Source organism: Lactuca serriola, chromosome 7 (assembly GCF_051521515.1).
Source record: "Lactuca serriola cultivar US96UC23 chromosome 7, Lser_US96UC23_V15, whole genome shotgun sequence".
Classification (NCBI taxonomy): Eukaryota; Viridiplantae; Streptophyta; class Magnoliopsida; order Asterales; family Asteraceae; genus Lactuca; species Lactuca serriola.
This window is the reverse complement of record NC_136414.1, coordinates 32,888,041-32,898,795: the sequence shown is the minus strand read 5'-3', so window position 1 is coordinate 32,898,795 and position 10,755 is coordinate 32,888,041. Positions and strand designations below refer to the sequence as shown.

The following is a 10,755-nucleotide window of genomic DNA, read 5'->3' as shown; positions in this document are numbered from 1 at the left end:
ATCTCATATTTGGCCAAGAAGATCCCAACTATATTCATCTCAGTAGTGAGTGTAGTAAATCGCTGCAACTGAGTTTCGAAGGTTTCTCCAGGGATATAATCAAAAATGTTGAAATTTTGTCTTAACATATTCTGACGGCTCTCTTTCATGTTTTCAACTCCCTCGTAGACCTTAAAATCGATTAAAAACACAACTAGAAGCTAAAATAAAACTTAAAAGTCAAATTTAAAAAAAAATCAAACTCAAAAGTCAAATATGAAAAAGTCAACGTTGAAGAAGTCAGACTTAAAAAAATCAAACTTGAAAGTCAAACCGAAAAGTTAAATTTAAAAATTTTAAAAATTAAACGAAAAAGTCAAAGTTTAAAGTCAAAGGTCAAACTTGAAAGTCAAAGTCAAAATTTGAAATAAAAAGTCAAAAATAAAAACAATTATTATTATTATTATTATTATTATTATTTTATTATTATTATTATTTTTATTATTTATTTATTTATTTATTTATTTATTTTATTATTATTATTATTATTATTATTATTATTATTATTTATTTATTTATTTTTTGGATGAAAATAGAATTTAAAACTAAAAAAAAGTGAATTTTGGGTTAAACCGAGAAAGAAGCTTTATGAATTAAATTCGGAAGGGAAGTAACAAACGGTCTTCTAGCCGATTTGGCAAGCCGCAAGGTTTAGTTGGCAGGAGACCCGGGTTCGATCCCAGGCGCCTCCGAAATTCCGATTTTTTTATCTGTGCGAAGCGAGGCTGGTTCTTGCGAGGCCAAGGAGCTATGCAAGGACGAGGCTATTGAGCAAGGCTGTAAACCACCGAGGCCGAGTCTGACGCCGTAAACTCCGAGCCGCAAGCTCGGACCGTGAATCCTCGAGCCGTGAACTCCGAAACCCTAGCCGCCGGCCGCAAACTCCGACCAAAAACACCGATTTTTCGACTTTGAAGCTCCAAAACTCGATCAAAAACCTTTTTTTATGAAAAACACGAAGAACAAATCCCCCTTATTTTTGCGATATCTATCCAAAAACGCAAAAATATTTCGACAATAAGATCAAATAATGCCCCAAATCTGACAAAATTGACTGATACAACTTGGCTCTGATACCAATTGTAAGTCCCTAATTTGCCTGTGTATCAATCAAATCCGTTTGATGGTGCGGAATCCCAATCAAACGGATGACGTCAGATCAAATAGAAGAGAAGGAGAAGGAGAAGAAGAAGATGATGAATCTCAATGTATTAATGAATAGAATGATGATTCGGATACAAGAGATTCACACACACTAACACACAATAGTTCTTCTGTCTCTCTGGCCGTAAACTCTCTAGGGTTCATCAATCTCTACTCCTCACCTTAACACCTATATTTATACTTGGAGAACATGGGTCGGGTAACATGGGCCGTAAATGGGTTTATGGCCGTAAGGTGTTTACGGCCGTAAACTCAACCGTAAACATGACCGTAAACTCCAAAAATATTACAGAAAAATACAATTGCCCAGAAAAGCAAAGTATAAACCATATTTTGACCCAACAGTAATCATTATCAAAAAAGAAAATAACAAGAATACATCCAAAGAAGACCATTTTGAGAGTCTAGAAGGCTATATCAACCGACAGTCTGATATAGATGCATAAATCTGAAGATCAATAGAAGAAATCATTAGATTATCGATCTATTTACTTTTCTATCTATAATTAGAAAGCTTTTTGATTTCTTATATGTTCTTTTTAAGATTTAGACCCATTATGATTATTTGTTATTTATGAAACCCTATTTTCTTTGATTGATTGATATTTGGTATTGAGAGTTATTCAATTTATTATGTTTATGCTCAATTAAAGATCCATGAGTATTGATAATGATTTTATTATGTTTATGTAACTGAGTGAATGATTTATGATTAGGTTCATATTATGTATCTTGAATCACATTGTTTATTAATTTGTCCAAGATGGAAAACTGAGTAAAGAGTGTAGGCAGTCGTGACTAGTTGTGAGATACCCTAGGTTAACCATAATAAAACTGATTTAATATTTCTGATTGATCCAATAACTTGGAAAATTTGAGAGGTCGCCACTAACAATTGGATTGATTATACCTATTGTGTCATTACATAATATGAATGAATGGATTGAGTCTAAGGAGTTATCCTTATTAGTAGACTACTTAGAATCATAAGATTAATGGAATTAGCATGAGGTTAATCAATTTAGGAATTAATGGATAAGTTACTAATATCATTTAAATGATGTTAATTAAATGAACTAGGATGTATTAAATACAAATATGATTACCTTCATATTAGGTTATTTATGAAGTTATCCATGGTGGTTATGGTTATTTGATTATTTATTTGCTTATTTGTTTGCTAGTTTATTTGAATGACAATTATTCCCCTGTATTTGCTTTCTTTTGAGATTGATTAATAAGAAGATATTGATATGTTAGTATACACTTGTCCCTCATGTGTTTGTTACCCTTACTTACCTAAGCTATACTGTCATTGATCAGGTACACTACCTGATGTAGGTAGTCAGTTTGATTTGTTGGAAATTACAAATGTAAAACTAAATTTGTATTTTCAAGTCTATATATTTTATGACAACAAATTTTCAAGTATATTTTTTGACTATCAATTACACATCACTCTACACTTTGCTCTATTGATCAAAACTGAGTTCGGTTGTACCATATATAAATCTATCGAATATGACAATGGTAGTGAGTACAACAACACCGTCTTTCATAAATTTTTAGCATCCCAAGGTACTCAATTTTGCTTCTAATGCCCTCATTCAACCGGATAGTAAGTCCGAAAGAATTTTTCGCACAACGAATAACACCATACACATTCTTTTGTTCCATTCCATCTCCGACCTAAATTATGGGTTGAAGCTCTTAACATCACAATTTATCTCCTAAATATCATTTCATCTACCTCTATTAAAATCGAAACCACATACTTTTGTATTTTCCAACATCATCCTGCTTATACACATCTTTGTGTATTCAGTTGCTTATGCTACCCACTTCTCACCACAAAAAATATTTCCATGCACCACTTTGTGCATCTTTGTAAGCTACCTTTCCTATACCTTAGATAGTGGTTTCCTGAGCTTTCCATTCACAAAACCATTATCTCCCGAAATGTGATCTTTGAGGAGTCAATCTTCCTGACCATATGGATCGGTCACAGCTGACACACCACCCACCTACGATTTCCTAGGTTAGAGTTCTGAATTGTTACTGTGCGAAACAAAAAATTTAATAAAAGAAAAATATGTTGTGGTTGTCTATATCTTCCTTAACTTGAAAAGTAAATCAAGACATGTTATATCGATCAATCTATTGATTTAATGCATCAGTTTTTTATGCCAATCCTTATAAATGAATTAGAGGCAGATCAAGACTCGATTTATGATTATTAAAATGGAATCATGTAATCAATTGCTACACACTACAAGATATATCTTATTAAATATTAATTAACCATTTTATTTCCAATAAATCCATCAAAAATATAAAACTATTTCCTAATTTGTTGAGCAAATAAACTCTTTTTCTGCACTAACAAATAACAAAATATAACTATTTATTACAACATAGATGAAGAATTCGAAGAAATTGAACACTAGATAGGTGGAGAAGTGAAATTTCCATTGAGCAATCCCATAGCTACATGCCTATAAGCTGTCTCAGTCAGGTGCACCCCATCCCAATTTGCATAAGTAGATGGATCCTTGCATGCTTTTGAACCAATGTGACCACACCTTGCTTTGTAGTTGAAGTTGTATGGTCCACCCCCTCCACAACAAGCATTCAAAGCTCCATTCTCAAGTCCTAAATGTATACATCAAATAATATGTCATTCAGGAATCCAAATTTAGCATTAGCATCCAAATTTCATACATACGTAAAATATCCTATTTGCATACATATATACATATAAAAGTGTACGTTGCTAAATAATAACAGTTGGCCTACCATACTTTAATTACACAACAACCTGTAGAGGTACCAAAGTTGTAAATGTTTGATTTGTCATACTTCATACTAGCTATGATATAGTATAATTATTTCTTTAGCTAAGTAATAGTTATGGATTTAAGACTTGTAAAATGTTACCAAGATGGTGTGGTATGTGGAATAAGGCCTTCGCAGCACCATAGTAGTCAGCATAGATGATCCGAGCTTGAGGGTATTTATGCCTTAATTTCTCCAAGGATAGCTTGAGTTGAGCATTGTGATACTTTGAGAAAGTATTGTGTGCTTTCAAACAACCGTTTTCATCATAAGCTGTTTTGTCTTTAGTTTCAAACAACGTTAGGTAAGCCCCCAAGCAACCAATAGGAAAATTCCCTGGCACCACCAACTCCTTGGCACCTTCTTCAATCAACATCTTCAAAACATAATTCATTATACATTTATGTCAAAGGCTGAAATTCAAATGATGGCAATGTTTCATAATAAGATGTTTTAATAAATACACCAATGAAGATACATTGTTATATATTAGGAAGTGAGTCTTATACAACAGTTTTTCTCTATACACAACAATTTGTATTTTATAGAGTTATACAATACAATATTTTAAAGCACAAATTGTTGTGTATGAAAAAACATTGTTGTGTACGAATCAGCTCCAGCGACAAATGCAACACCATGTCACAAATACTTACTCTGGCGGCAGCAGTGATCAAACCCACAACCAAAGGCACCATTCTTTTTAATTTATTAACAGTTACACCCAAGAAAAATGCATAATTGTAGTCATTACCACCAATTTCTCCCAATAGAAATAGCGATCTCTTGAAGTACCTATCGCATTCTGCATTACACAAAAAGGTAATTAAAGCACGTAAATATGGCTCAACATGTACTATAACTGGTATATGGGTAAAATGTTTTCGGATAAACAATATTTAAAATATATTTGAGAAATTAAGGTAGACTTGGGGAAATGAAAGGAAGAGTAAGTAAATGACGAAACATTGTGAAAAACAACTTAATGGGAAAAACCTTAAGTCGTTTATTAAGCCAAAAAAATAAATAAATAAATAAAAACAACACGTGAAATCATTTAAAACAATGAGTATGGACTCTAAAACTCGTTGCCCATATTTGTTACCTTGTTTAGTTGTGCACATGGTTGACTTGAGCTGCTTGAACCAGCCCAACTGAGTGGTTAAGGAGTGGTTTGTCCAAAGAGCTTGCCCAATGCCTTGATCATAAAAAAATTTCGAATCAAGTGCAGTAGCTCCAGCAACAGCAAAGTTAACTCCATGTTCACCTTTTAACTTCAAGCTTTCAACAATTGTTAAATATGGTGGTAGATATGGTACGCTATATTTCTCAGCTGTGTTTTTGGATGATCATCACATAAAAGCAAAATTACATAATAGATACGATAAAAAACAACGAAAGAACTAAAGAAGTAAATTCTATACCGATGAAGTCAACGATAAGCCTTCCATTTGAGCAACGACCAGTTGCATGATGAAAGAACGTCTCACCATACGGAAGCTTTCCGATGACTGGGTTTGTCATTGCACCTGAATGCAAGAAGTTTCCGGTGTCTGCTAGGGAATCACCAAAGCTATAGATTTTGTCATACTTTAATGGAATTGAGAAAGAAAGTGTTGTGTAGACACAAACGAAAAGAAAGAAGAGAGTTACTATGTTCATAATTTCACAATGATTACGAAAAATAATATTTTTCTTTGTCATCGCAAAGTAATAAGTAGATCACGGTAATATCATGGCCGGCATGTGGAAACAATTAATGTAGTGTCCTTTGGCACTAATTACCCAACCATCTTTCGGCTATAATAATGGTCAACTGATCCCACTCTACCTGTGATGGCTTGACGAAGGTAGAATTTCATGAAAATTCGAATCATATATGTAAGATTCAATAATCTTCCTTGCCTTTATTATTCTCCCAAAGGGTTTAATATACGCACATGAGATCTCTATCTATATGGAAAGTATATTGCAACTAGGAAAAGATAACAACTAAGTACAAAATCAAAAATCAAAGATAACTATTAATTATAAGATACTAGTTTATAACAGCCGGAGTAAAACACTGTTACAAAATTAATTAAATTTTTATATAAAAAAACTCAAAATTATTAATAAGTTATTTTAAGTAAATTGTTTTAAATAAATTATTAATTAGGAGATTTTTTAGTTATATAAAATTATAATCAGAAGAAACATCATAAATGGTCCCTGTGGTTTTCCAAAATCTGAAGTTTAGTCTCCGTGGTTTAAAAACCTCATAGATAGTCCCTGTGTTTTCAAAACTTTTAATGCTTGGTCCTTTTTGCTAACTCCGTTAGTTTTCTACCGTTAAATGAAGGGTATTTCCGTCATTTAACTATCCAGGGACCTTTTTATGAGGTTTTCTTTTATTTTATTTTTTAAAAAAGAAAAAAATAATTAAATTTAATATCCAATCGGTCTCTCTCTCTCTCTCTCTCTCTCTCTCTCTCTTACATACACACTCATACCTGCAACAACCTCACCATTTCCTCTTCAATATCCTTATTCATCATTAACTCCAAATCAAACATCTCCACCGTCCACTCCTCCTGGACCACCGACTGCACCCACCGTGGCAAATCCACCGCCCCACCGTACCAAATCCCACGATGCTCAACAATCGCCAGACATTTCATAGTCAAAAGCTTCAACCTTATCGTCAGCATCCCCCCTCGTTTACTCAACCTCCTGAGGATTAAAACTTACTGTCGGTGAACACACCTCCGATGAAACATCATTCCCTTCAGCAACCCACTACCCTATTATCTCATCCATGAATCGATCTCAAAGAAACCCAGATTGATGTTGATTTTTCCGACGAATCTGAGTCTCTTACCCCTTTCCTTTCAATCGACTTGCAGTCATCAACCCTTTCATCTAGGTAATGCATAAGTCGTTCTTGCACCCACTAACTTGATCCACATCAGGTATACACCCTTTAATTCCTCCTCCTCAGATCAGCTCATCCGAATTCAGTTTTGTTGACCTTTTTACAGACACACCTGGACCAAGTTTTCTAGTATGTGCAACCAGCAATAACCCATTTAGGTTTGCATCTCTGCGTGTCTTCTTTCTCTTAACCCCTAAACCTTTTCTTCTTTTTCTCTTTAGGATTTGGTTGATTTGATTCCATATTTGGGTATCTATCGGGCGAAAACCACTCCACATCTAGGTATCTATTAGAGCTTCATTTGTTTTTTTGGTTCCAAATCATTCCAGAAACGAAAGCCACACATGAAATCTGGGATTATTCTGGATCTTGTCCCAAAACAGCCCCTCTTGATGTGTGAATTGTTTGATGCAGGTGGGTATTTGGTGTATAAATAAGAACAAAAACAAGAAGAAGGGAGAAAATGGGAATGGAAGGGTTCAAAATGATGAATAGTGTTGGGTTTTATTTTTCTTGTTTCTTTGTATGTTTGTTTGTAGAAGGGTTGGGATGTATTTAACTGTCTTCCAGAAATGATTTCAGATTCAAAAAAAAAAATTGTTCCAGAAACGATTCTGAATTCACTGGTTTGGGGGTTTGTCAATGTAGGAGAAAGGGTGGGTGGAAGGCTTCCAATGCATTGTAGACGACATAGGATTGATCCTTGAGGGTTACTTTATCGATTATCTTGGTAGTGGTGGTGGTATGTTTATATGTGTGTTCTTGATTATTGAAGAACAAACCAATATATGTGTTGGTTGCTGAAGCGTGCACGCGCGCGTGTGTGTGAGAGAGAGAGAGAGAGAGAGAGAGAGAGAGAGAGAGACCTTTTATATATTTAATTATGTTTAATTTTTTCTTTTTTTAAAAAATACGAGAAAACATCATAAATGGTCCCTAAGGTGGTGAAATGACGAAAATACCCTTCAGTTAACGGACGAACTTAACGGAGTTACCAAAAATGACCAAACATCAAAAGTTTTGAAAACACAAGGACCATCTATGAGGTTTTTAAACCACGAGGACTAAACTTCAGATTTTGGGTAACCATAGGGACCATTTATGATGTTTTTTCTTATAATCCTTGATTTAAATAAATATGTGTAATTATATCACTTTATAATTTGTATTAATTTTATTTTAATTTTTATTCTAATGTTATTAATTAATATAATTAGAGTGAAAAATTTAAAATTTGAAATGAAGAATCAATAGGTTGACAAGTGGCATGCATTAATTAGGAGACATAATAGGGTGACATGTGACAAAAAGAGAATAAAATATATATTAATTAGAAGACCTAATAGGATAACACATGTCAAAAGGAGAATAAAATTATTCTTTTATTAGAATAGGGATTTGTTATTAATAGTGATGTGTTATTTAATAATCCATTGCACTCGAAATAGAGGGGGACGAATGGTAAGACTACATCGGCATGCACCAACTAGTATGGAACTGTGAAGGGGCATGTAACACATGTATTTCCCCTTGATCAGCAACGTTCTCTCGTACGGAATGGATATTCGTCACAATACGTTAAGTGTGTTATGTTTATGGGGATGTCCTGCAAGGTATATGACACTAATGTTATTAGTTATCAAAATAAACAACATAACTTTGGTGAAAGGACAATGACGTTGATGAAAATCATAATGTTGTTACAAAGCTGTACAAAAAAGTAATAATATTCTGCTTCAAGGGATGAATAGGGTGATATGTTAAGAATGATCATGTGGTGAAGGCTTTTGTTGCATGATAAAACAAGGCATGTTCTTCAAATACTCTGAACTTTTCGGCGATCCACCAAGTATAATACCAACGTCCCAAAAATCACATTAAAATTTTTCATTTTTAATTAAGTAACAACCATTGTTCATTAGAGTCAACCATCAAAAATATAAGTACCAAGTACAAAAACAAAAAAAAATCCAAATCAAGTATCATAAAAATCTCTCATAACAAGCCACTGGATCATGTGTATGATCATGCCTTCGCTTTCCCCCAATCATCTGATATACTTGAAACATGACACCGAAACTGTAAGCCAAAACTTACTAAGTTCCCCCCCAATATACCACACATAATCAACATAACAACATATATAACATGTGTAACGAGCCCACTCAGCCATCGAACTGGAATACCCTGGCCTAATCAGTCATTGGACTGGAATCCCATCATGTAACAGGTCCACTCAGTCATTGAAATGGAATAGTCTGGGCCCAATCAGTCATCGGTCTGGAATGACCCGGTCTGTTGGCCTACGCACAGAGCAGTAAATCCTCACCCATCCTGCACTATGTCGACATATGCATAAACATAATAATACAAACAATCATAACCAATCATAACCCTAAAGTAATATAGCAAAATCCAATGACTCAACCTTGGTGCCTTCGACCCATAAATATAGTGATAAATTCACCTGAACTAAAGCTGAATCTCAACAAACCTACCGATAGGAGCTAAATGAGCTTATCCCTCTCCGAACACCTACATCCCAAACTAATAACTCTATTAGGTTATATTCATGATAATACGTAACTTGTATTTATTTTATACTTATATATATATATATATATATATATATATATATATATATATATATATATATATATATATATATCATATTCTACAAAATGAATAGGTTTATTCTCCTATTGACAAGTGACACACTATTACAACTCTTCCTTAATAGTATATCTCACATATCATGTCACTTGTCAACCTATTAATTATCCAATTCAAATTTTGAATTTTCACTCTAATTACATTAAATTAGTAATTGATTATCCATTTCAATTTTCAAATTAATTGATTCTTCATTTTAAAATTCAAATTTTAAATTTTCTCATTCTAGTTATATTAAATTAACAGCATTAGATTAAAAAATAAAATAAAATTAATACAAATTATAAGGTGATATAACTTCATGTATTTATTTTAATCAACGATTATAATTTTATATAACTAAAAAACATATCTCTTAAGTAATAATTTATTTAAAATAATTGATTAATAATTTTGATTTTTTAATATAAAAATTTAATTAATTTTATTACCGTGATTCTCACGGGTTATAAATTAATATATATATATATATATATATATATATATATATATATATATATATATATATATATATATATATATATATATATATATATATATATGAAATCTTAGATTACACACCAAGTTCATGCCAAAACCAAAAGGTTGTTGATTTTTTGACTAGGCTTTTTATCTATCCACTGAAAAAATAGTGGATGGACAATTATACCCTCGTTTAATTTAGACAAAGTTAAACATAACTAGTAAAGCTTCCCCGCTTTACGAGGGTTGGAAGTCATCGGTTGAATGCAAACGAATCAAGTTCCTCAATTGTTTTTCCTTAAATAAAAGAAATATTCAACATGGTGAAGTAATGAAACGGCATGAAATGGTCCCCAACACTAAGAGTGAGATTTTGCCTATGCATACTACTACTTTTGTATCCAAATATGACATGTACTGTCTTCACCCTTGTCGGCAACTACCACTGTATCACAAGAGGAGACACCAAACGAAATTAGACCTGCAACAAATAAAGGCAAAACGAAATCCATAAGCAAAATGCAAAATCTCATCATGATAGTAGACTAAGAATCCATTTCTCCACACAACATTTTGAAACAAATCATACACTGATAGTAAAAAAAACCGAGTAAAAGAAGTCCCAAAAAACAAAGACGACCACAAAATAATTGAAATTATTGTTTCAA

At 32.9% G+C, this 10,755-nt stretch overlaps 1 protein-coding gene across 1 annotated transcript; it reads right to left on the bottom strand.

The window, feature by feature from the left end:
* Positions 1–3,484: 3,484 nt before the first annotated feature.
* LOC145063551 (GDSL-like Lipase/Acylhydrolase superfamily protein) lies at positions 3,485–5,749 on the bottom strand. Its single transcript, XM_079011147.1, has 5 exons — positions 5,463–5,749; positions 5,144–5,371; positions 4,695–4,843; positions 4,141–4,414; positions 3,485–3,855 (listed from the first exon to the last, which is right to left on the bottom strand). Exons 1-5 carry the CDS (start codon positions 5,740–5,742, stop codon positions 3,647–3,649), a joined length of 1,140 nt encoding a protein of 379 aa, XP_078867273.1. The 5' UTR covers positions 5,743–5,749; the 3' UTR covers positions 3,485–3,646.
* Positions 5,750–10,755: the final 5,006 nt, after the last annotated feature.